The 24,885-nt window shown below is 33.8% G+C and overlaps 3 protein-coding genes and 2 pseudogenes across 5 annotated transcripts; 3 read left to right on the top strand and 2 right to left on the bottom strand.

Annotated features, from left to right (window-relative positions):
- The first annotated feature begins 2,573 nt into the window (after nt 1-2,573).
- On the top strand, nt 2,574-6,252 carry LOC120118097 (annotated as a pseudogene).
- Nucleotides 6,253-8,184: 1,932 nt separating this feature from the next.
- Nucleotides 8,185-13,811, top strand: LOC120118132 (inorganic pyrophosphatase TTM2-like). Of its 2 annotated transcripts, XM_039138257.1 has the most exons (12): nt 8,185-8,460; nt 9,609-9,961; nt 10,258-10,372; nt 10,646-10,841; nt 10,996-11,109; nt 11,224-11,397; nt 11,751-11,945; nt 12,321-12,443; nt 12,520-12,641; nt 12,742-12,859; nt 12,965-13,225; nt 13,519-13,811. In XM_039138257.1, exons 2-12 carry the CDS (start codon nt 9,625-9,627, stop codon nt 13,741-13,743), a joined length of 1,980 nt encoding a protein of 659 aa, XP_038994188.1. In that variant the 5' UTR covers nt 8,185-8,460; nt 9,609-9,624; the 3' UTR covers nt 13,744-13,811. The 2 variants fall into 2 exon arrangements, with proteins under 2 accessions (XP_038994188.1, XP_038994189.1); XM_039138258.1 differs by lacking the exon at nt 13,519-13,811 and having other exon boundaries at nt 12,742-12,824; nt 12,965-13,155.
- Nucleotides 13,812-14,758: 947 nt separating this feature from the next.
- Nucleotides 14,759-16,773, top strand: LOC120118131 (F-box/FBD/LRR-repeat protein At1g13570-like). 2 transcript variants are annotated; one of them, XM_039138256.1, is made up of 4 exons: nt 14,759-14,909; nt 15,175-15,987; nt 16,139-16,240; nt 16,353-16,773. In XM_039138256.1, exons 2-4 carry the CDS (start codon nt 15,175-15,177, stop codon nt 16,644-16,646), a joined length of 1,209 nt encoding a protein of 402 aa, XP_038994187.1. In that variant the 5' UTR covers nt 14,759-14,909; the 3' UTR covers nt 16,647-16,773. The 2 variants fall into 2 exon arrangements, with proteins under 2 accessions (XP_038994187.1, XP_038994186.1); XM_039138255.1 differs by having other exon boundaries at nt 16,082-16,240.
- A 348-nt stretch (nt 16,774-17,121) lies between these two features.
- On the bottom strand, nt 17,122-18,857 carry LOC120118223 (annotated as a pseudogene).
- Nucleotides 18,858-19,295: 438 nt separating this feature from the next.
- Nucleotides 19,296-24,029, bottom strand: LOC120118246 (choline/ethanolaminephosphotransferase 1-like). Its single transcript, XM_039138345.1, has 19 exons — nt 23,871-24,029; nt 23,375-23,548; nt 23,153-23,162; nt 22,931-22,981; nt 22,155-22,232; nt 21,982-22,057; nt 21,862-21,884; nt 21,683-21,783; nt 21,402-21,496; nt 21,197-21,265; nt 20,825-20,894; nt 20,460-20,523; nt 20,334-20,374; nt 20,143-20,227; nt 19,998-20,060; nt 19,859-19,917; nt 19,703-19,755; nt 19,471-19,543; nt 19,296-19,371 (listed from the first exon to the last, which is right to left on the bottom strand). Exons 2-19 carry the CDS (start codon nt 23,509-23,511, stop codon nt 19,350-19,352), a joined length of 1,170 nt encoding a protein of 389 aa, XP_038994276.1. The 5' UTR covers nt 23,512-23,548; nt 23,871-24,029; the 3' UTR covers nt 19,296-19,349.
- Between the last annotated feature and the right edge of the window lie 856 nt (nt 24,030-24,885).

Genomic DNA, 24,885 nt, shown 5'->3' with positions numbered 1-24,885 from the left:
CTCAATCCCACATAGTATTGGAAACACTATTGAGAATGGGTATTTAAGGCTTGAATTTCTCACTTCCTTGTTGAGTGGAAGAGAACAAGGGGGACTCTCGCGCACCGCCGTCGCTGCCGACCCGTCTCGGGTCGTGGTCGTGGTCGTGGTCGTGGTAATACGTGTCTTCGACACGTCCGAGCGGATACTATATTTTTAGAGAAAATTCTTAAGAAATCGCATTGCGATACGATTATGTATTATCGAGTTGCGATTTACATATTCGCATTGCGATTTTCTAAAATCGCAACAACATGATTCTGTATTATCTCGTTGAGAATCTGGAAACTGATTTGCGATACTGGAGATCGCATTGCGATAGTCAGAATCGCGTTGCGATTTACATATTCGCATTGCGATTTTCTAAAACCGCAATGCGATAGTCAAAATCACGTTGCGAATCTGGAAACTGATTTACGATTCTGGAAATTGATTTGCGATTTAGAGATCGCATTGCGATTTTATTGGTCGTTTTGGCAAATCGAAAAAAAGTTGGTCAAAATCGTATATTATAAGGCATTTTCGGTCACTGAGATTATTTTCTCTATTCCAAATTCATCACCAAACTAATCTCATTTTAAATTAGTAATCAAACTTTTAAATATTCCAATTTCATCTTCAAAATGTAACCCTCATTCTGATCAACTCCCAAATGTTTGAATCTTTGAATTTCATCCTCAAAATCATCTAATTATGTATTTAATTTCAATCATAGCTTAACCTAAGTTTTCTTTCTAACATGTAATAATATAGTTTGGCATAACAATTTCATTAACAAATTATGTGGTTAGTATATATGATAATTTAGGATGGATTTAAAATGTTCACAAGTTCAAGAAATAATTTAAAATAAGGATAATAAATTATGAATAAAATTGGAACATTCAAAATTTTAGAAATCAATTTAAAATAAAAAGTATAGTTCAAAGACGTGTGATGCAATTTAAAAATAAGGGTTATAGTTTTAGGGTTTAAAATCTTTTTATGTATTAATTTGAGTTTGTTCATTATAGTTATTTAAAGATATTAGTATAAACGACTTAATTTATCAATATAAAAATCAAATAATATAATTAAATTAAAATTTTGTGATCAAAATGAAAATTGAAATTAAATCCAATAATCTAACATATAAATTATCCCTTTCAATGATTATCATACACATCTAGTACTATAATATAAATTATCTCCTTTCTCCTTGAGTATAATATCCATTAACAATAAAATTTATCTTTGTCCTTTCTAGATAGAAATTATTAAAAAAGATAATTGTTAATTAAATTCATTAATCACCCATGAAAAAACAATGGTTGTCCCTTGTTCTCATATGTAATGGGATAAGGGGAGTTAAGATAGTAGGCTGCCCCCAATACCAGGTTGAGAGCAACTTCCGTAGAATACCTCCGAATTATGAAATGTCCTCCGTGAGACTCAATCCCACAACCTCAAAGTTAAGAACATTGTGCTCTACTAACTGAGCTGAATAATCAACCATGAATTGAACTTAAATTCACGATTGAGAACAAAGCAAGTGAACCAGACCGGGTCTACTACAATTTCAACGTAAGGGCAATATGGTGAACCCAAAAATGAATGGCAATTTAGATAATCTAACAAAAACCAAGGGTCAGTAATACTGAATCTAATAAATTTATTCTTCCCCATTCATTTTTACCCCCCAACCTCCTGGCTTTTAGGAAAGCATACTTCCAGTAGTTTAAATAAATAAATAAAGGTCTAATTCTACCCTCAGTCCATGTACTTTCCATATTTTTTAAATTTTGTCTATCTATTTTTAACTCTAAGAGTTTTGCCTTTTTACATGTTTGATTTATAAAATCAAAGTTCAATTAATAATATTATGAATTGGTTTTTGTTATTTTTTTATGAAATGTATTATGACTATTGTACTGATTATAATTGCAAAAACAATATATTTGAAACACTGTAAATAAAAACTAATCATTAAAAATAATTGAATATGACATAACACAAATGATATGAAGATAACTAATTTAGAATAAATCTAGATAGAAGCCGTATATGATTTACAAGAGATATCATCATGGATTAATTCTATATGATTTACAAGATAAATAATTGAATATGACATAACACAAATGATATGAAGATAACTAATTTAGAATAAAAGTTCGAATTTCATTAATAATCCTTACTTAACTTATAAATATATGTGTGTTCCATATCATTAAACCTTATGAGAATTTCTATTAAATTTGATTATGTGTTATCCTTTCTTGAGTTAATTTTTAAATTAGAAATGTGGATATTGAAACATCATATATTCATATTTAATGGAATTTTGTTAATAAAATATTATAAATATTTTTAATAATTTATAAACATTTTTAATAATTTATAAACATTTAGTGATCAAAACAATCATTTGTGCATAATTTAATGATCTTTAATGTACTTTACCCTAAATTTTAAAAGTCAAAAGAGCAGAGGGACTGGAAGAAAAGTTAAATCATAAATAAAGTAAAATTAAAAGATAGAAACAGAGAAGACGAGGACATTGTTGCAACTCAGTGTGCATGTGATCCACAGTTCACGCCCTTTGTCGTGTTCATTTTTTTTTCCTGATTGTTTCCTGAGAAAATTTTTGGATCAAAGATCGATATTCAAAAAATGGGTTCGATTCAGTTTATCAAATCAATCGGTTGGGAGCAAGAAGCTTACCCTGCTTATGGAGATTTCATTGTCCTTCCTCTCTTTGCTCTGTTTTCCCCTCTGTTCGTTTCTTTCTCGATAGATTCATCTTTGAGGTACTTTTTTTTTCTCTTTATCCATATTTATGAATTTTGATGACTTGATTGGATTTTTTTCATTGCTTTAAAACAACAAAAAGGTAAAAAGTTTTGAAATTTTGTTTCTTCTGGTTTATTTGATGTTGCCTTTTTATCTTTATTGAATTGCTTTGATGGGTTAGTTTTTATTGTTCTAAGATCGACCCATATTAGATTAATGAATTTAAAAAGAAAATTAGTAACTTGAATGAAGATTAAGATATGTAGAATCATTTGAGCAAATTTTCTTTTGCAACACTTTTCACTAATGTAATCCATTAACCTTAGACTTAATGAGAGTGTTGTTGGCTACATTGGTATTGAATGGATAGATGGATGTTTTATTTGTCTAAGTTTCTCTTTGGGCTACTCAATGAGGTATTGCTTATCCTCTTCCCTCAATTCTGCCAAAGTCTACAGTAGATCCCATTCGTGTTTGAATCCTTGACTTCCAGATTCGGGCACCATATCGATCTTAGTTTGTGATACCATTGCATTATCCTACAAGCTAAAACTATGCCATTGACAAGCACTCGTTTATGTTGCTGACATTAGAAGGTGAGATCTGGAAGTTTGAACTTCAGGCTTACTGCATGATGGTTGTAATGTAATTATTCTATTCTTTTTATCGATCTTAAATTTCTAATTTTCACTCCGAAAAATTTGCTTTAGGTTAACAATTCGTATCTTCCAAGACACATTAAAAGTTATCTTTCATTTGCTACATGTTTAGCGGACCTAGAACTTGAGAATCCATTGAAAGCTTGCATGTCACAAACTTGTATCGAAGTATTCTTTAGTGCCTTGTCATAGTAGTTTATGGACGTGAGCTGTTCGATGTAGCTTGATTAATATGGAACTGAGTTGGGCTAACTGGGTGGTTTTGCATCTGTGTCAGCTAAATGCTAGCTTGATTCAAGCTATGCTTAGTTTACTTAGATGTTTGATGGGTTGATTAATGCCAGAGGGAGGAACAAATGTAAATAGGTGGAAATGAGAATTTTTGTTTTAAGGTGCTTGGCACTGTCATTCCGAGGATGACTAAAAATAAGTGTCATGCCATTGTTTTGACATAACACTTCTTCTATTGGTAAAGCTTCGGATGAGGATGTTGTTTGACCATATCTTGTATGTTTATGAGCTGTTCAACAAACAATTGTAGATTCTTTTACCATTTTCTAGAATTTTTGAAGTCGGCTCGTTTACTGAAAAAAAAAACCTTAATATCTTTACCTTCTTAATAGCATGTTGAAACATGGGTGTCCTCCTGCTAATATGTGACTTCGTTATGCAGGCTTGTGGCACTGGATTTGCTTTAAGATTATTTTCTGTAAATGCCAATGCTATTGGTGTTGATATATAAGTTCGTAGGGAGACGTTTTGTTGCAATTTGCTTGCAAAATGACTTGAAATTAATTAAAGGCGATATTTGAGTACAGATAAAAGTGTCTTAGTTGATAAGAGCAAGCATAAATGAAGTATATTGAAGCATGTGACTTAGCATATTATTTCTGTGTAATATGGTTGCTATCTGAGTGTAACTAGACTGGTCTATTCTCTCCTTTGTTTTCTCTCTGTTTCTGTCACCTTTTGAAAATATCATAATTCATACATGATTTCAGAAAGTTGGAAGGCGGTTGATTTTCAGGAAGGGACATGAGATGCTGGATGGCGATACAGAAGAGAAAAGGAAGAAGAGTAGAAAATTTAAGGAGTCAGCTTGGAAATGCATTTATTATCTTTCAGCAGAAATCCTGGCTCTCTATGTAACTTACAACGAACCCTGGTTTAGAAATACCAGAAACTTTTGGGTAGGACCTGGAGACCAGGTCTGGCCTGATCAGAAAATTAAGTAAGCTTCATTGACTTCAAAAATAGATATAACTATTCGTTTCGCTTTGGTCAATTCTTGCTCAAACATATCCTTGCATTTATTATACATTCAGATATATGAGGATCTATTATGTTTCTTTTCCAGATTGAAACTAAAGGGACTTTATATGTATGTTGCTGGATTTTATGCGTACTCTATATTTGCTCTGATTTTCTGGGAAACAAGGTGTTCCGACTTTGGAGTCTAGATTGGTCATCATGTTGCAATTGTCATCCTCATTGTGTTATCTTACATATTTAGGTACGGTTCGAAAGGTTCTTACCCGAATTTTAAAATTTTATAGAGTAGTTGCTTCTTTTCTTATGCCGGTATCTTGCAGATTTGGTCGTGTTGGTTCGGTTGTGTTGGCAATTCATGATGCTAGCGATGTATTTCTGGAGATAGGGAAGATGAGCAAATATAGTGGGGCTGAAACTCTCGCTGGCTCTGCATTTCTAGTTTTTGTTTTGTCTTGGGTTTTACTGCGCCTCATTTACTACCCTTTCTGGATCCTCTGGAGTACAAGGTTCGTATTTGTGTCTGATATTCTGCCCAACTTTTATAAGGTTTCACCTTAAGAACTTGAGAAACTCACCCGAATCGATTCACATGGCATTCAAATCAAGGGAGGAAGAAAGCATCTGTGGAAAAAGTTATGCATACACCAAATAACAACTATTTACTTCAATGTAGCACGCAGCAATTCATATGCTGTCTCACTTCCTATATAGAGATCAGAAACTTTGATAATATTTCACTTAGCGATTATTTTTTTTTTCTTTTCGTTTCGTTTATCTTATATCTCTCATCTGTTGCAGTTATGAAGTTCTTCTGACATTGGACAAGGAAAAGCATCCGGTAGATGGACCGATTTGTTATTATCTGTTCGACACACTCCTATTTTGTCTTCTGGTTCTTCATGTTTGTTGGTGGGTACTTATGTATCGAATGCTTGTGAAACAAATCCAAGTGAGAGGCAAACTTAGCGAAGATGTTCGATCAGGTGAGGACTGCAGTATCTACGTAGATGAACCATATGAAGTGATAAATCAATCTCGATAAGCATTTCTGACATGCAAAACATGGATTTATTGTGTATATATATTTGTATTGTCAACCAGCTTACGTCCCTTTTATTATCCGATGCAGATTCTGAAGATGAACATGAAGATTGATCTGGAAATAGGAACACCGCATTAACAGGACTTGTGAGAGGGTAATCTTTCTATACGAAAGCCATTATTCATGTGGTATATCAATATTGCACCAAACTCTTTGTTTTAGTGACCGGGATTCATCCCGGTATATCGAGTGCACGGTGAATGAGAACACATTCCTTTTATGCAGAGTTTTGATTTTTAACTCCCTTTGTATTCTTTTTCTGTAAACTAATGCTACGGTCTCCCGTTTGTGTACTTCTGCAGATGGATATCAGTTGGGGTTCTAGCCATGGATGTTCTTTCAAGCCGGACGGAATACTTCTGCTAATGGATTTTATATCGTGTTTGTGATGAGTTACAGAAACATTTCAGAGAGTTCAACTGAGAAAACAAAATGAAAATTCGTTGTTGATTTGATGTCGGAGCATACCACTTTCCGGCTCACAAGCAATGTGTTGGGCTGAAACTGATTGTTTTAATTACCGAGTCCCGAGTTTGATATATGCATAAACTCCCTATATATATATACACACATGATATATGCATAAACTCCCTATAGATATATGTTTGTGTATTGCTTAATTCTAAATGCTAATGCTTATTCCATTGGCCCATGTATTGATAGTATCTACAAAAATATCAAGAATCCGACAGCTCAAGGATCCTGGTCCCTTTAGGACAACGCTCGTCACAATAAATGTTGTTTCACATCTTTACCAGATATTGTTCTTCATTTGGTTTATGTAAATTAATTCACGATTAGGTTCAGTCAATTCACAAATTGTGACTTTACATTGCCATGCAACTTGTCTGAGTACTCAACAGATATTAGTAACAGAAAGATTACTGTTTTCCCCTCAGAATTTGAACTTATGTCCCTATTTTTATAGGCACTAAGACCACTATCATTGTTGGACTTGGACCTATAAATAATGATATATTAAATCAGATTTACGAGAAAAAAATATCAATCTTTGTCAATAATTATCTTTTACATGAAGTTATAATTTTAGATGCAAGACAATAACTAAAACGTGTCACATCATATGTATTTCTTAAAAATATAACTGATAAACATATACAATATTATATGTTTTAATTTTATATAATAATATTTTTTTATTATATATATATAAGACAAGGTGATCCAGGGGGGTTGGCACTTGCATGCTTCGACTTGGAAACATTGTAAAACTTCCATCCTGGCATGGATTAAGTAATGTTCCCATGATCTTGTCTATAAACCCCAAACTGCAAAGTCACATACACCACTTCCTTACATTTACATAAATACGATAACACGACGAATATGTCATTAAATAATTAAATATGATGTCATAATATTATACCGTACAAGAATAACATGATTCTGTACCCCAAAAAAATAAATATTTTAAAAGTATTTTTTTATGAAAATAGTAAATGCTTTTTCATTGTTATTATGTATGTTTTCATTATTTTTCTAGATTTTTTTAAAGTTTAGATTTGATATCATTTCTCTAACCGATGTTTATATGATTATCTTATTAATCTACTCCTAATTTAAATTATCGATTTGATTATCTTAAATTAATAGTTACTCACAATTATCTTGGATAAAACATATTTATATTATGATACAATCAATTATTAATATGTGATCATCGCTATATTTATTTTTATGTTAATATTGATGATTTTAATTTTTATCATAGATAATAGATTTTGTTCATATTTTTTTCAAAATAATATATTAATTAATTCACACATTCATATTTCTAAATTTAAACATTTTCAAAATTTTATCAATTTTCAAATTAATAAATTAATTTCGTCTCCCACTATTGTTTTTTAAATTAATAATTTAGCAATTAAATACTAAATTCCATTTTATTATTTTTTGACAATAAATTCCATTTTATTGTTGTTCATAGTAGATGCTCCAAAGTTTCATCTGACTCCGTCCTTCCTAATATTTTATACTTTATTGATAACTTTTCATTGTTTGTAATACTTGGATTTTTTTCTTTTTCAAAATTTAATGCTTTGATGAAGACATTATTGTGTGTACATATATATATATATATATATATATATATATTATGGTCCAGTCTCCAACTCCAACCGCCTTCTGCCATCACCGCCAATCCTAATTATAAAGAGTTCTGAAACAGAGAGAGACAAGAGTCCATTCCAGATAACAAAGAGTAGGCTTCCTCTGATTGAGTGAGTTGCACCTAACAATTTCTTCTTTTGTTTTTATGCATTGTTTGTAATTGTAATTTAATCCCATAATACACACAAATATATATGTAGGTATCTTTCATTTTGCTTTTATATGTGAATCCATTCTCGAAAAAGTTTTCCTTCTTTTTTACTTATCGCTTTGTAGATTCTCAAGAATTTCCGACTTCCCAGAAAATTAAGAAAGAAAATCCCGGAAAATCACATTTGTTTATATTCAGGGAAAGAAACAAAGAATACATAACCAATTCTTTTTTTTTAATGTGTATAAAGAAACGGTGAACTCACTGCGTCTCATTTGCAGCTTTGCTTTAAAAACTGGAAAAAGAAAAACCGACTCATTTGGTCTGACTCGGTGAGTACACTCGTCACCAATGCCAAATCTTTTTTTATTTCCGTTTTTATTTATTTTTCATTAATTCTGGAATCAGGGTATTGTTTCTTTTGCCATTATTTAATCTGGGTTTCCTTATTTTCGGGTAAAGGTGGCTGTTTTAGATCCAAATATCGTGTTAGAATATAGATTCTAATAAGTTTAGAGGTATTTTTCCTTTTTTCTGTTTGACTGCTTGATCCTTTGTTAAATTTGGTGTTTTATTTTTCCTTTTGTATTTTGGTCGCTTGTTGAATGTGAAGGAAGTTTGTTTTGATCTTTAAAGATGCTATTTCCATATTGTTTTTTTCCTGAAAACTGACAGAGTTCAGCAAATGAAGAAAACAAAACTAATTAATTTGATTTCCATTGCTTGATTTTGCTTTTCTTCTTAATCTTTTGCACCTTTTTACAGTAAATTCCTGATAGTTATTGAGTCTTAGTGTTGAAATATTAATGGCCAGTACCACCGATAATCGCAACGGTTTAGCATTCCAAGGCCAATTTGTTTTCTGTACTCTTTTATTGATAAATTAGCTTCTTTTTTTTCTCTTATCATTGTTGCCTTTGATGCTTTTATTTTCTCCTTTATGGATTAGTAGGGCATACTAAGTTTTACATGGACAGTGAATCATATCGATTTCCCTCTCATTTGTTGAAATCTTTTGCTTCCACATAACTCTTTACTGCTCCATAAAGAAAAAAGAGCATAAATGTCTGATTCTTAATTCTACCTGATCTGGCATCAAGCAATTCAACTTATATTATGAGAATTGGTTTATTGAAAACCATAAAATTGTGCATTTTATGTATATGTTTTTCTTTAACATTTTGTCGAAAAACAAAGGAACACATGTGGGATTAACAAATATAGTTGGGGGATTACTGTCGATGATTGAGATTGGAATTTGATCATTTTCTGGTTTTATACATGCATCTTTTATGTTGAAATGTTAAAGACAAAATAAATGGTTATTTTGGACTCTAGCTGGAAAAAGAAAATATTGCAGGCTGCTTTTAGTACTAAAATATTCAACATTCAAGTATTTTCAGTGTCTTATTAGCCTCAAAGTTATACTATAATTTTTTGTTACCGCTTCTTATTTGTTTATTTTTGTAACTTATACCAGAGATTGCTGTCATACAATGCCTCAAGATGCTTCTAGTATTGAAGCACAACATAAAAGAGCAGGCCTCTTAAAAGATCAAGTCCGGCTGGTCAAGAGAAAGGATTGTGATCGCCATGAGATTGTTTCAATCCAAGAACCTTTGTCTTTCGAGAAGGGGTTTTTTGTTGTCATCCGTGCATGCCAGTTGTTGGCACAGAAAAATGAAGGAATAATATTGGTAGGATTAGCAGGTCCTTCTGGAGCAGGGAAGACTGTATTTACAGAGAAGATACTCAACTTCATGCCCAGCATTGCCACAATATCGATGGACAACTATAACGAAGCTAGTAGAATTGTTGATGGCAACTTTGATGGTAACTCATCTTTTCTCTCATTTGTTGGCAACTATAATGATTCTAGCATGCAACTTTTGACTCATACCTGCCTTCAATTTGAGTTGTTGTTCTTATCCTTTGGTTTTGCGTTTAAAGATGTGCAATATCATGTATGTTGTTGAATGTGGTTTATATTTATATGAATAGAAAACGATATATGCTTGTTGCCTTGAAGTTTTATTTGATTATTTACATGTCCGGTTTAGATGTTGAGGATTTAACTGAGAGCAAGCAAAGCAGTAAACTGACATTATTCTGATTCTTTTGAACAACAGATCCACGCTTGACAGATTATGATAAGTTGCTCCAGAACCTTCATGATTTAAAGGAAGGGAAAGAAGTTCAGGTTCCCATCTATGATTTCAAGGCTAGTTCCCGAGTAGGATACAGGTTGAAAACTCATTCATTTAGTGCATATCAGTACTATCATTTGCTTAAAAAGCTCTAGAGGGTTAAGTTTTTGCAGGTATGCCAGAGAAAAGTAATTAGTATTAATATTTAATAGTAAAATGCATTAGACCTGATCAATGTAGTTTAGAGAATGCGATTTACTGTCTTCTTAATCCATTGTACAAAATGGATACTTAATCATATAGAATATAGTGCTTTCATTCTTATGTAGTAGTAGAGTTTATATTTTACCCTGGCTTGTTCTTATGACAGGACCCTTGAAGTTCCTAGCTCCCGCATTGTAATTATTGAAGGCATCTATGCTTTGAGTGAAAAGTTGCGACCTATGCTGGATCTTCGAGTATCTGTCACAGGGGGAGTTCACTTTGACCTTGTTAAACGAGTCCTACGAGACATACAGCGTGCTAGCCAAGAACCTGAAGAAATAATCCATCAAATATCTGAAACTGTATGTTCTACTCCTTTCTCTTTTGGGGTTGCGTTTTATTGCCTAAGATAGAGAAAAGGCATTCCTATTGTTGTTTTGTAAAATTTGATCAGTATACTTCTATGTTCTAATTTTTCTTTCTAGGGTAGAACTCAGCATGTTCTCTGTTATACAGGTATATCCAATGTACAAGGCCTTCATCGAGCCAGATCTCCAAACAGCACAGATAAAAATCATTAACAAGTTCAACCCATTTACTGGTTTTCAAAGTCCTACTTATATTTTAAAGGTTTCTATTTGCACCTACCTCTTTAGCTGTTTCTTCACCACAAATTATATGATACCGGTGATACTCTGGTATCTATGTCCTTATATGTTCTTGCATCTGTTTTTTTAATTGTAGTCAGCAAGAAAGTTAACAGTCGATCAAATTAAGAGTGTCTTATCTGAAGAACATACAGAGACAGAGGAGCAGACTTATGATATATACCTTCTACCTCCTGGTGAAGATCCTGAATCTTGTCAATCATATCTGCGGATGCGGAATAAAGATGGAAAATACAGTCTTATGTTTGAGGTTTGTCCCTCAGATTTATGCCTCTTTTTTTCACTAGTTGTGTCCCTTTAGATGTGAGATCATATTCTCATCAGTGACTGACAGTTCCACTTGTCCTTCATGCATTACAGGAGTTAAGTTTTTATAGGACACTGGAGGTATAACTATAGATATGTTGAGAAAGTATGTATGTGCTTGAAGCAGATGTTAATTATGAAAAAATAAAATGTCGTGTCCCAATGACCTTGTTCCATCAAATGAAGTTATCTGAAGAAGAAATGTTGGATTGAAGTTCTTTTTTCTACTAATATGTTCGTTAACACACTACCTATTCAAGTTAGTCTGATTTAATAGCCGGTGATACTTGTTTTCAGGAATGGGTAACAGATATTCCATTTGTTATATCTCCGAGAATTACGTTTGAAGTTAGTGTGCGCCTTCTTGGTGGGCTAATGGCCTTGGGTTATACAATAGCAGCCATTCTCAAAAGAAATAGCCATGTATTCTCCGATGATAAAGTATGTGTGAAAATTGATTGGCTGGAACAGCTAAATCGTCAATATTTTCAGGTATTTGAGAGAATCCTTAATCTTCTTTTGAGTACTAAAATGTGGCGTTTTAATGTACTTCTGGAGTTATTTGTCTATTTTCCAATGTATCTTTTGGACTGTTTATAAACTTATGTGTATGGGTTTAATATGGTTAACACTTCAAATGCTAGATAAGTGCCATTTATCAGTCTTGGAAATGGCCTAACTGGCATTTTAGGGTGCTCAGATAATAATGTGGGGAATTTGATGCTTTATTGCATTGAAAACATTGGGCATATTTGTGCTTCAAAATAATATGGTCTGTTATCTTGAAAATAATGCTAAACCATTTATTTCTAGATTGTTTGTGTCTGTATTCGGTGTTGGTAATCGTGTTTTGACATTCTTAAATAGGTGCAAGGAAGAGATCGGTCAGTTGTAAAATGTGTTGCGGAGCAACTTGGTTTAGAAGGCTCATATATTCCACGTACCTATATCGAACAAATCCAATTGGAAAAGCTTGTAAATGAGGTTATGGTATGAAAAACCTCGAAATCTGGTAATGTCTTTTCAATTTTAGTCGGCTAGTCGGTCTTATTTAATTATCGGACAGGCCCTACCAGAGGATTTGAAGACAAAGCTCAGCCTAGACGAGGATCTCGTATCAAGCCCCAAAGAAGCACTCTTGCGAGCCTCTGCAGATAGGGTTGCCTTGAGAAATAGGCATCTCAAAAGGTACAAGCGTTCAATACATCACTTTATGCTGCATAAGAATGTTAATGACCTATATGAGTGGATTTAACTAAATAGAGTTGATGTTTGCCAACAAAAACAGCGGCATGTCACATTCGTATTCAACTCAAAGGGAGAAGAATATGTCAAACTTTGCTGGATACAATGTGAACAGCAGGAGGTTTGGTGAACGGAATTCAGAGTCGGCACTAGCGGACGAGGTTTTTAGCTTTAGCTTTTATAGCTTTGTGAATGATCTTATGCTAATTTATCTTGAAATGCTTTGGCAACTTATTTCTCCTGTATTACTCATCTGCACAATGTAGGGAGTCATCACTCAGCTTTCGGAACAGATATCCGCTCTGAATGATAGAATGGACGAGTTTACATCGCGTATCGAAGAGTTGAATTCCAAGTTAGCTGTCAAGAATCCTACTTCCAGCCAACAAAACTTGGCTTTCCAAGCCGAATCTTGCAATGGTTCTGCTCCAACTTCTCACTTCATTAATGGTTTAGGAAATGGTTCCATTATGCCCAATACCTTATTATCCTCCCAGCTGGCTAAGGATTCGCCTATAATGGAAGAGGTACTGTAACCGGTCTCGTATGTCCTTTTATTCGAACTGTTTAGTCTGGGGGTCATAGGTTCTTGAATTATACTTGGTATGAGTTCGAGAGTCCAGGGGCTGTCTTCACGGTTTATCTTTCGAGAAAAGTCATCTCGATGGGATAGGACCCTTGCTTATAAGACCACTGCGAGATCCATTTTTCTCCCTCAGCAGACATCAACTGGCTAGGAGTTCATAGTTCTGATGGAAGTAGGCCTTGCAGCTTATTAATTCAAATGTGTCTAAATATTGTGTGTTGTTTTGCAACGCAGATATCGAGCGTTGCACGAGGACAAAGACAGATCATGCATCAGTTAGACAACCTTAGTAATCTCCTCCATGAGAGAATCGGAGAGAGATCACAGCAAGCTAATACAAGAAAGAAGAACACGCTGGCTGTCGGTCGAGATCCTGTTAAAGTTTCTCTAATTTTAACGACACTGGCAATCGGCGGTCTGGGAATCATCTTATATAGGGGCATTTTAACCCGAGGCTGATTCGATCGTATTTTTTTGCACACATTTGATATCCCTTTTCTATTTTTAAAGATTTTCTATTGTCCCAATGTTACTACTTCTGCCTCAAGAAAGACAACTGAAACTGATGAATGAAAGAGTTACTAGGGGGTGCAAAACATAAACAAAACTATTTCTTTCAAGGCTAGGTTGTCCTGGAGGGGTTTTAATAAAGAAGAGTGCACTTCTATCTTTGGGCTAATTTGTTTAATTTTTTTTAATTAATCACTGGTATTCGATCTATTGATCGACTAATTCAGATTGGGTACTGCAGAGGCGAGGGCGACTCTTCCAACTCAGTTTGCTTCATTCGCAAACGTCAGGATTCGAACCCTGATCTTACTTAAGGGACTTAGTGTCTCATTAATCTTTTTCTTTTTATATATAAAATTTGAGTTTAAAGAGAATTCATTATGTCTCATGATAATATATATTATTAATTAAATTTTTAATAAAAGTATTAGTAAAATAATAAAATTATAGTATTAAAAATTGATTCAAAATTGTATCAAATTTGGGTTAATGAGAATCTTTCATTTTCCATGATGATAATGAAAATATTTTTTATATTTTATTAATCGGATTTTTGATAAAATCTATATAAAAAGTTAAAATATAAAGCAATAAGATTATGATATTAAATTAAATAAATTAGTATTTTTTTATTATATTATTTTATATTTTAACAAAAAATATGAAAAAAGAAGAAGGTTAAATGGATAAAAGAACAAAAAATAAGGTTGAATGGATAAAAGTTTCGTTTTGTCATTTTTCGTTATCCTTATTAATCATGATGTAATCTTATAATAGATCAATAATATTAATGATTCGAACATGAATGAATTCTAAATTAGTATAATCTGAAGGGGAAAAAATGGGTTAATCCGATACTGTTTAAATAATTATTTGTTATAAAAAATGAATTAATAAATCCATAGCCCTAGTTAACGGGTAAAAGAGTCATCGATGATAGTCTAAATGGGCCACCAGCCTCCTAACTCAAAAACCCAATACGAAAACGAAATAAAAGTCTCAACCTTTAACCATCAAGATCAAGGCTCTTCCTTTGTTTTTGGCTGCTGTGTGATCTGATGACAGATATGAAGAAGAAGCCATAACTTGTCTCTGGGTTCCCGATTTTATCCTAGGTTAGTCTCTCTTCGCACTTTTACAATTTTTAATCTCATGTATTCACCTTTTTTACACTCCGTTGTCCTCGATTTTGTTTGATCCCAACTCTTTTGATATGTTTCTTCTTTACTGATGGAATTTATGAGAAAACCCCATTTTTTTAAAGTCCTAAATTACCCAGAAGTCTTTCATGAAATCTCACGGATTATGCTGCAATCATTTTATATGGAACGTTTCAACCTTTAACAATTGATTGATATATATAAAATTAAAATTATTCAGATGGGTGATGTTTCGGCTCCGGATTTGATAAGTGATTTGCCTCAAAGCATTGTAGAAAGTATCCTCACGCGTTTACCCATTCGAGATGCTGTTAGAACTAGCATTTTATCGAGTAGATGGAGGTATAAATGGGCAACGCTTACTCAACTTTTATTTGATGAAAAGTGTGTGATTTCATCAAATGATCGGTGTAAAGTCGAGGATAGTCTTGTTAAGTTCATCACTCGAACTCTTTTTCTGCACCAAGGGCCGATTCATAAGTTCCAGCTCACGACTTCGCACTTGCAGTGCTGCCCGGATATCGACCAATGGTTACTTTTCCTTTCGAGGAATGACATCAAGGAGTTGGTTCTTGAATTGGGAGAAGGAGAGTGGTTTAGGGTTCCTTCATGTCTTTTTAACTGTAAAAAGCTGACCCGTCTGGATCTTTTCCGTTGCGAATTTGATCCGCCGCCTAGTTTTAAAGGGTTCTTGTGCTTGAAGAGTCTTAATCTTCACCAGGTTTTAGTTTCCCCTGAGGCAATTGAAAGTCTTATATCTAGTTGCCCTCTTCTCGAAAGCTTAGCATTGTCGTACTTTGATAGTCTAGCGCTTACCATCATTGCTCCGAATCTCAAGTATTTGTGTCTGGAAGGTGAATTCAAAGACATTTGTCTCGAAAATACCCCACTTTTAGTTGCAATGTCGGTTGCCATGTATATGACTGATGACATAGCTGAACACTTTGAGCAAAGCTCAAGCTGCAACTTTAACAGGTTTCTTGGCAGTGTGCCTCGTCTTGAGAGGCTAATCGGGCATATATACTTCACGAAGGTAAAACTATGTCGGATTTCTACTTTTGGCTTGTTAACTTTTATTTAGTTTATATTTGTTAAAAGGGTACTGTCTGTTAAATTGTCTTTTGAAGTATTTGAGCATAGGTGATGACCTTGGAAGACTTCCTGTTACATATGTACATCTGAAGGTAGTTGAATTGAATCAAGTAAGTTTCGAAGATATGAAGGAGATACTCGTTGTTCTTCGCTTGATTACTAACTCTCCTAATTTGAGGGAACTTCAGATTTCGGTGAGTGTTATGGTCTTATATTTTCATTGGTGGTTGCCGTTGATTTATGTTTCTGTTTCATGTGCTATCTTATTGTTTCGGTGAGTGTCAAGGCCATATTGTTTCGTTTTAGGGTTCCTCGAACACATTAGCTACTATAGATGCACCTGATTTGGATTTTTGGGATGATGAACGCCCTTCGGATTGCACATTCAAACAACTCAAACTTGTGAAGATGACGGATATGTCCGGTGTGCCTCATGAGATGGAGTTCATCAAATTTCTTCTTGCAAATTCGCCAGTGCTCGAGATGATGAGTATCTCACCTTGTGTATATGTCATGGATGGAAGACTGAATATGTTAATCGAGCTGTTGAGGTTTAGACGAGCCTCGGCTCAAGCAGAAATTTTATTCATTCAAGATTAATAAATTATTTGTCTGTTAATCGATTTACTAATTTCTCGTCTTTCTTTCGAAATCACAAACAGTTGGGCAACCAAATGCATATCTCTGTAAAATATTCTTTTGCAATGTGAATAATAACATTACTGAACAGATTGCTGTAGTTTATGTTCATTGCAAGTGAAGTAGTATTATGTCTGCCATATTTGTCATATGAGAATGTGATTTTCTTTGAAAATCATGACTATGCATGCATAGATACATACACCAAAAACGGAAAGTCATCGGTCAGATCGGACTCTCTCTCCGAAGAGGAGAATTCATCAGCTCTTGACCTGGTTGCTTCGGCTTTCTAAGAAGCTTCCCGGAAGACTGTTAGGTTGAAAGATACTTTGCTTGAGGATACCAAACCCAAAAATATATGTTTTCTCATAAGACTGTACGGTCGATAGATATTCCCCTGCTATATGCCTCTCACAGCCGTTGTCACATGTGAATCTCAATGATCCAACAACTTTGCCAGTCTGAAATCTCCGACTACGGCCTCACAGTAATCATCAAGAGGTATATTTGCAGCCTTAACATTCCTATGAATTACCTTTGGATCGCGCTGCTCGTGCAAGCACAATAAGCTCATGGCTAGACCATCAAGAGAGCGACCATGTTCCAGCTACATAGATCAACAGCAGCTTCATCCCAATTGTCAAGAACACCGTGAGGATCGACCAGAAGCTCTTTCATTCCCATTAAAGCTTGCACCCGAACCAAAAAGGAAACAAAAAAAAAATTCAAACAAAACATCCACTTTGTCCCAAGATGTCCATATGTAAGAAAAAGAACAGTTGAGTTACCTTCAAAGTTTAACCCCTTCTGGTGAAAGCAAAGCAGTTGTAGAAACCAAGAAGACGACCAAAGCAACCCAAGATTAAAAAGAAAAGCTGTCTACGTTGAATCCCCATTGTTTTTTCAGTGGTTTGATGCACCAAGAAAGCTTCTTTTTGTAATGAAGCAGGTAAGGAACTGGTACGAGTTTGTTGCGAGCTAAGTTAAACTGAAATTTGATGGTTAAGTGAGATTCTGTTGTTTTTATTATGCAATGCTTACATCAAAGCTTGGTTCGAAGCAGACCAAAACACTTTCCGCCAACTGGTTCAAGTTTAATTGTTTCAGATCATAGCCTACAGTTTCAAATCTTGCGTAGCTAAATCGGTCTTCGGGTGTAACGTGAATGGTGGAACTAGTATCGACTTCAATAAAATTCATTGAGTAATTGCAGGGTTCGAACTCAAAATCTCATATTTCAAAGTATGGAAGGATGTTCCTTATGCCAGAGTTAACAGTCATCCAAGCAGCCGAGCTCGATTGGTCTTTGTAGGAAGCCATTTCGGTTTCCAGATCAGTCATGCACATCTCTGGAGTGTAGGTTGGGGCATGTGTTAACTGATTCAGCTGAAGCAGAGTAAACTTGTCATTTCTGTTGTTTATCGCTCCCCACGCATTAAGCAAACTTCTCTTCCAGCGCCAAGTTTCCCGAAATATTGATGAGGATATGGCTGAGCAACAGGGAAGATGAACAGATTTCACAGTAAGAGAAAGGCCGCCAGCCAACTTCAAGATGGGTGGGATTGCAAGGAGTAACTTTGTCGTCCCGCAGGTTTTGATGATGATCTTGTGAAGATAGACAAAGAGGCTCCACTCCACTCAGAAAAGACATATGAGTCCACAAGTTCGTTCGATAGTGAAGAAAACTATGGTGCATAACACCCTTTGCTTCATTGTCCATAAGGCTTAAAATATGATTGTTTAAAGAGTAAACCTTTTTTTTCAGTTTTATTCATTTGAACATTGGCTTTTTTTTAAATATATATATATATATATATATATTTTAATTATTTATATAATCAATTTATTATAATATTTATTATTTATGCTATTAATTTATTATATTTTAGTCACATTTATATTATCAATTTATTATACTTCAATCACATTTACATGATTAATTTATTATATTTGATCATTGAATACTTAAGTCCAATTAGTTGAATGATCCAATACGTTAATACAAAAGATTACTCTTTTAATTTAACTCCTTAAACTTAATTAAAATATTAATTTAATCTCTAAATTTTAGATAAAATATTATTTAATCTCTAGATTTAGATAAAATATTAATTAAATTTTGAATTTGATCAAAATCTCTCATCACCTATCGCTACTCACCACTATCGTCATCTTCACCGGCCACCGTCATCACTTATCATTAATCCCAGAATTTTCAATACACTCTTTTTATCTCATCAATAAAAATTCAATGCACAATTCGTAAAAAAAATATCTCGAACAATAAATCTAACTTTAAATCCAATGATTTTTTTGAAATGAAACTATAATAATAATAATAATAATATCATTAGTCTTCTTTTTAAAATGCGAGCACTAAAAAACAAAATTTATATCATAATCAAATATGTAAAATTTGAACGATATTGTTATATATTATAAGATTAGTCATCAATGTATAATCACAAAGAATTTGCTAAATACTGAACCACTACCAAACTTCCATTGGAGCAAAAGTAATAGTCCGATCCGAACCGACGAAACCTGTATGAACTGCGTTATCCCGAAATGCGTAATCTGACTTCAACTCAGCATGTTAAAACCGGATTTACAGCGATCTTACAAGAGTGACACTAGAAAAACTGAATCTTTTTAAGCAAATGGTTAAGCTTCTTTCCGAGTAATCCTGTCATTTTTAAGCAAGGGATAAATGGTTAAAAACAGTGAATCTTTCTGAAGAAATGGACCTGAAACACATTGAAGTTCCATGCACAACATTCCTAACCTGAAGCAGTAAATTCCCAAAGCCGTCGTAATTTCGCGAATAACCGATGTGGCGAAGTGAAAGTAGAGTGATCCTGTTTGGCAGAGCGTAACAGCAAGCATATCAGTATGTTGAAGGAACATCGATAGACATGATCTTGATCTCGAGACCGAACCGGAACCGGAATCAGTTTAAGAATATCATGTTCCTAGATTTTGAAGTTAAAGTGGCTGATATAAGATAGCTGCCATACCTGTGAATAAACAGTAACCGAGAAGAACAACGAACTCATCGACCAACGGGACACTGCAAAAATGGAGAAAAAACAGCATTTGCATCCATGTTGTTCGGAAACAACAGATAAAAGCAGAGATAATTCTGGTTAGAAACCACAATCCAACACACATACCCGTCGTTTAATCTAGCTGTAAGAGCATTTGCGATCGCCAATGGAAGATACAAGAGTGACTGCAAACAAAAATAGAACAATCGACCATTTTTCGTAACCAAGTCGATCAAAATGTAATAAAATCAAGAATGCTACTCACCATGCACATGTTAGTTTTTAATCCCTTGGGTTCATCGCATAGGTGAGCCAAAATCATCCGTCCCTGTCGAAACCATTTTTCACTTTTAAGATACCGATGACAATCTCAAAGAGTCATATGACAGAATAAACAAGCAAGCTTTTACCACAAGGAACCCGAATGCAAGTCCAGTACCCAGTATAACTAAATGCGGATAATTTCTCATTACATCGGAGGGCGATAGATGATCCCTTCAGAGTAAGAAAGAAAAGGACTAAATTCGATTTAAGATAAAAAAAAAAAGAAAACAAAAAGGTTGACAATGCTATAAGAGAAAAGATTACAGACTCAAATTACCAAATGAGCACTCCAGCCACGAGTACAACAAAAGGATAAAGCTGAAAAGAAAGAACAAATAATGCGTATTAATTGTTTAAACATACACAGAAGGAAGAAAGAAATGAGTAAAAGTTATGGAATTACCATTGCTAAAGCTGATAACATGCTTCCTTTTCTTGCCTTCACGACCTTATGGACGTTGCATATACTGCAATAGAAACCATACAAGCACATAAGAGAATCTTACCTATACATTACATTACTATGAACAAAATAAAGACTGCTGGACTGATAGAAAACTTGGCCTCTGCAATTCAAATGAGCCTACGAAGCTATGAGTTGAAAATAATAGGGGAATTGATGATGGTGATGCAATTAGATAATGTAATCACGAGAAGCTTCGGCTCTAACATCGGACTGGCTAAAGTGGACTATTTTCCGCAAAAGGACAAAGCATAAGTAATACAAAGCAGTAGTGTAAAACCACAAGAGTGTAGATAACTGCTTACTTGCAAGCCACTGTAGGTAAAACAGCAAATGGTAACAACAAATATACGGCCCCTTTGTACGTTGGAAGTTCTAAAGAAAAAAAAAGTGAATAAGTAAGACACATAGCACAAGATTGTAGAATAAGAACACAGCTGAAACAGGGGTAACACTAAGATATGGCACTGAAAGAAGAACAAACATAGCATATGGTGGCAATCACATATTGAGGAAGTCAAGCGTGAAGCAATCTCATGATAGAATCTAAGATCTTTTGTATATTACATTTACGGTATTTGTGCAGTATGAACGATGTCAACTAATAAAGGCACTACGTGATAATGGTGCGATTGGGAAAAAAAGTAATATCCCATTTTTCTAAACAAAGAACTTACCGGTAACGAAAGGTATCCAACTCAAGAAGGGCAGGGACTGCCTAAATGGCTGATCCCACCACTGGGCACCTTGCAGGGAAAAAGATAAAGCAATTATAAATGGTTAAAAAAAATCAGAATAAGTTCAAAAAGTTTGATGCGTGGAACACACGTGAAATAAAGGTTTCATAGTACAGGCTACCAAAGCGCATGTAAGGAACTATACCAACGATTGCTGTCATAAAGTGCAATGAATATATCAGTGCAAGACCCTCAGTCGGCCCGTTGACAACAGGAAGGATAAGCGAATTGGAGAAATAGCTGCAGAGAAATGAACCACAACAGAAGTATCAGCGTCAATAATAGATCCTTGATGTAGTTTGATTTCTTAGAAAACAAAATTTATAACACTTATGGAATAAACCAAGTAATTGAAGAACTGCAGTGTATGGCAGGATTTCCAAGAAAGGAAAAAAAGAAGAAGCAAAATACACTTCAATTACTCACTGTTCCCATGTAGCACCATAAAACGGTATAGCTGAAATTGCCCAGAACCAGAAACTGCCCGCTCCACACATGGCAGTGCTCCCAAAGGCCATGGTTTCAAACTGTAAAAAGAATAAATATTGTATAATGGTGAAGAATTCTGTAAACCATTGTTATGTGATACAAGTTAAAATACATACCGCACATGCTAGTGCATCACACCCTGCAATATGGCAGGACCATCGAAAAATAATTATCCCATCAGATTTTCCACTAATATAAATAGCAAAGGAGGGGTAATAGATAAAAAGCGAAATTACCATGGTCAAAAAGTTCTCCAAGCGGACTCGAGGAGTTTGTTCGTCTAGCTTGTTTCCCATCAACAGCATCAAAAGTCTGGCAAGGTAATTACATTCATGCTCATCCCCTTCCCAAACACAGCAATGGGATAAAAGAATTTTAAATATATTTCGAGCAAGGTGGATGTATAAACCTGATATAAAAATAGAAGCAACCCGTGTGCAAGATGAACCCATCTCGGTGGGGGTGTATCCAAGCGAGGGGAGTAAACCTGGAACAGCAATACAAATAGAAAAGTGAATGGAAAAATAACATGTACCATTCTCCTAAGCCTTCAAATACACCATCATGCACATAACCAAAATGTTTCCTGAACTATACATCTATATGTGAGAACTACATCATAAATTAAACAGAACACCAGTTGTGTGTCAAACACAGAAACTGCTACGAAGAAATGAAATTTATTTCTACACTAAAATGCAAATGCTAGAGGAAAAAGTAAGAGAATCTATGGTTCTTGCAGGTTAAATCAACTTAAGTGACACCAATACATTTCTCATGGTTTAACTATCATTTACACATAGTGCAAAATCTATGGTTCTTGAAGGTTAAATCAGCATACTCAAGTCATATTAATACCTTTCTGGCAATTAAAAGAACATCATGACCACAAAAACTATCATATTTTGTTCAGTTCAATCCATTCGAGCATAAATAACATTCAACCAACCACAGAAAAGGAAATGGTTGGAAGCTATAGAATAAAGAACACACTTTCTCATCTCCTTTGAACTGAACATCAGTGAAGATTAAATGAAATATAATTTGCAGCAAATTGGTATAAAACTAAAACTTCTAGAGAATTGATAAAATCTTGCATCAAAAGAAAAAGGGCTCAACACTGAATCAGAAGTCAAAATAAATAAAAATTTTGAAGAATATAAGGAGAGAGAGTTCCCCACTCACAAATCCAAGTAGTGCAGATATAACCAAGAACATAAATCCTGTAAGTGTTATCTTAAGAAACAAAAGCATAAACAAATTAATAATCAAATAAGACATGTAATACATGCAAATGCACTCTGTGGACACATGTATGATGTCTCTGTATGTGCAAGCATGCATCTACAGTGAAAACACATTTTAGTAGTAGTATTAGTAGTACTAATAGTACTAAGCGTTGCATACCATGTTTGGTCTGGTGAACATGCCAAGCCGGAAACATGCACATATACAAACATACATAAATTCATTAGTGCCAGAAAACATCACAAAAATGCTTAAAACCCCATTGAAGCACATGATATGGTCTTTAAAACTTAAACTTTCACACAAATGTAAAACCCAAGTGTATGTACAAGTATGGAGCAGTCCACGCAGGTATAGATAGACTGACAAGAACCAACTTACGGCATCCAAAGAGGGAAGAAGGTAACAAAGCGGTTCCAAAAGGGTTGCAATACATATTTAGCAAGGTAAGAGTGATCCACGCCACTGTATTTGTATCTATGCAAAGCTGCCATGCCATGTGCCCCCATATACCCCATTCTTCCTTGTTAACAAAATATCTGAGACCTGCTAAAACTGGAACTTAAAATTTATATGATTTCAGTAAGCAAACAATTGGATGTAAATGAAAACTTCTCAAAACAAGAAAAACACGAAACCCCAACAAGGAAATTAAGATAAAAGATTAAAAAAAACTTCAAGTTGATATTTTTACCAAAATGATTTGCTTTTTCAAACCAATAGCCATTACAGGTGCAGAGTATGGAAAGATAGGTTACTATAGATCATGACATAAAAAATATTATGTTTCCAAAAGAGGAACAAACTGATAAAATAACATAGAAGATCAGCAAAAAAAGTAGAACAAAAGGGGGGGAAAAGATGGGAATTTGTATACCTATTAGAAACAGAGATCAAACGAGAAAATTTAATTCTTGAAAGATTATGGCATTGGATCAACTAATGCAAAATAAAGCAACAGTTTTTTCTTTTGTTTTTTGTTTCTCTCCCGCCTTTCAAATGAACGAAGCAGTAACGCAGGGAAAATAAAAACGGAGTTTTTATATTACTTAAAAGAAGGAAAATGAAAGTCAAAAACAGAAATGCGAGTTAAAGGGGATTTTATTTTATTGTCTTTTTAAAATTATAATAATTTCTTAATTTTTTTTATAATTATCGATGTCTTACTCGTATCGCAAAGGTTTATTATCGAACGACATTTTCTTTTTTTTTTCTTTTTTCTTTTTCTGAATGAAGCAAAGCTAAAGTATTAAAGATCATTAGGATCTTATGAAAAATGGATCATAAACATTTCTATATAGGATTGAAACAAAGTCATCTGATGATGTGTTAAAGAGAACTAACTATAAAAAATAATTTTATTATTAATATCATTAATATGTTCTTAATTAGAGATAAAACGTCTTATTATATAAAATTAATTGACAATTAATTATAATATATATATATATATATATATTAAAATAAATTTAAATGTGATTAATATGAATAAAAAAAATATGAAGTGAACTCGATCTACACCAATAAGAACTCAAAAATAAAATTTAACATTAAAATAAATCATATTATAAACTAGTTCAATAATATCTTAATCATTAAAATATTTTAAATTTTAACTATATTCAAAACATTAAATACATAGTCCAATAAGAACTACAGATCACATTAAAAGTGTTTTAATTTTAACATTGGAATATTTTGTTAGTAATAATAGTTTAATTGAGTAATTAAATTAAAACTTTTAAAAACAAATGACTCATTCATTATCAAACTAATAATTAAATGATATGGATGTTTTTTACCCATATATAATCCAGGGCTTGGCCTCAGTTATTTAGGCATACTAGTGCTAGTAAAACTCCACCGACTAAAAGCTAACGGAGGAAGTTTGA

This window comes from Hibiscus syriacus, unplaced genomic scaffold, assembly GCF_006381635.1.
Source record: "Hibiscus syriacus cultivar Baekdansim isolate YM2019G1 unplaced genomic scaffold, ASM638163v2 tig00110327_pilon, whole genome shotgun sequence".
Taxonomy (NCBI): domain Eukaryota; kingdom Viridiplantae; phylum Streptophyta; class Magnoliopsida; order Malvales; family Malvaceae; genus Hibiscus; species Hibiscus syriacus.
This window is presented reverse-complemented; position numbering and strand designations above follow the sequence as displayed.

Bases quoted from the DNA above. Each gene is read 5' to 3' on its own strand.
- LOC120118132 (XM_039138257.1), top strand. From the start codon at position 9,625: ATGCCTCAAGATGCTTCTAGTATTGAAGCACAACATAAAAGAGCAGGC. The intron at 12,444-12,519 runs GTATGAAAAACC...ATTATCGGACAG, and splicing joins AGCTTGTAAATGAGGTTATG to GCCCTACCAGAGGATTTGAA. The intron at 13,226-13,518 runs GTACTGTAACCG...TTTGCAACGCAG, and splicing joins ATTCGCCTATAATGGAAGAG to ATATCGAGCGTTGCACGAGG.
- LOC120118131 (XM_039138255.1), top strand. From the start codon at position 15,175: ATGGGTGATGTTTCGGCTCCGGATTTGATAAGTGATTTGCCTCAAAGC. The intron at 15,988-16,081 runs GTAAAACTATGT...TGTCTTTTGAAG, and splicing joins GGCATATATACTTCACGAAG to TATTTGAGCATAGGTGATGA. The intron at 16,241-16,352 runs GTGAGTGTTATG...GTTTCGTTTTAG, and splicing joins TGAGGGAACTTCAGATTTCG to GGTTCCTCGAACACATTAGC.
- LOC120118246 (XM_039138345.1), bottom strand. From the start codon at position 23,511: ATGGGGTATATGGGGGCACATGGCATGGCAGCTTTGCATAGATACAAA. The intron at 21,885-21,981 runs GTAATTTCGCTT...GCCATATTGCAG, and splicing joins TGGAGAACTTTTTGACCATG to GGTGTGATGCACTAGCATGT. The intron at 21,784-21,861 runs GTATGTATTTTA...TTCTTTTTACAG, and splicing joins GTGATGCACTAGCATGTGCG to TTTGAAACCATGGCCTTTGG.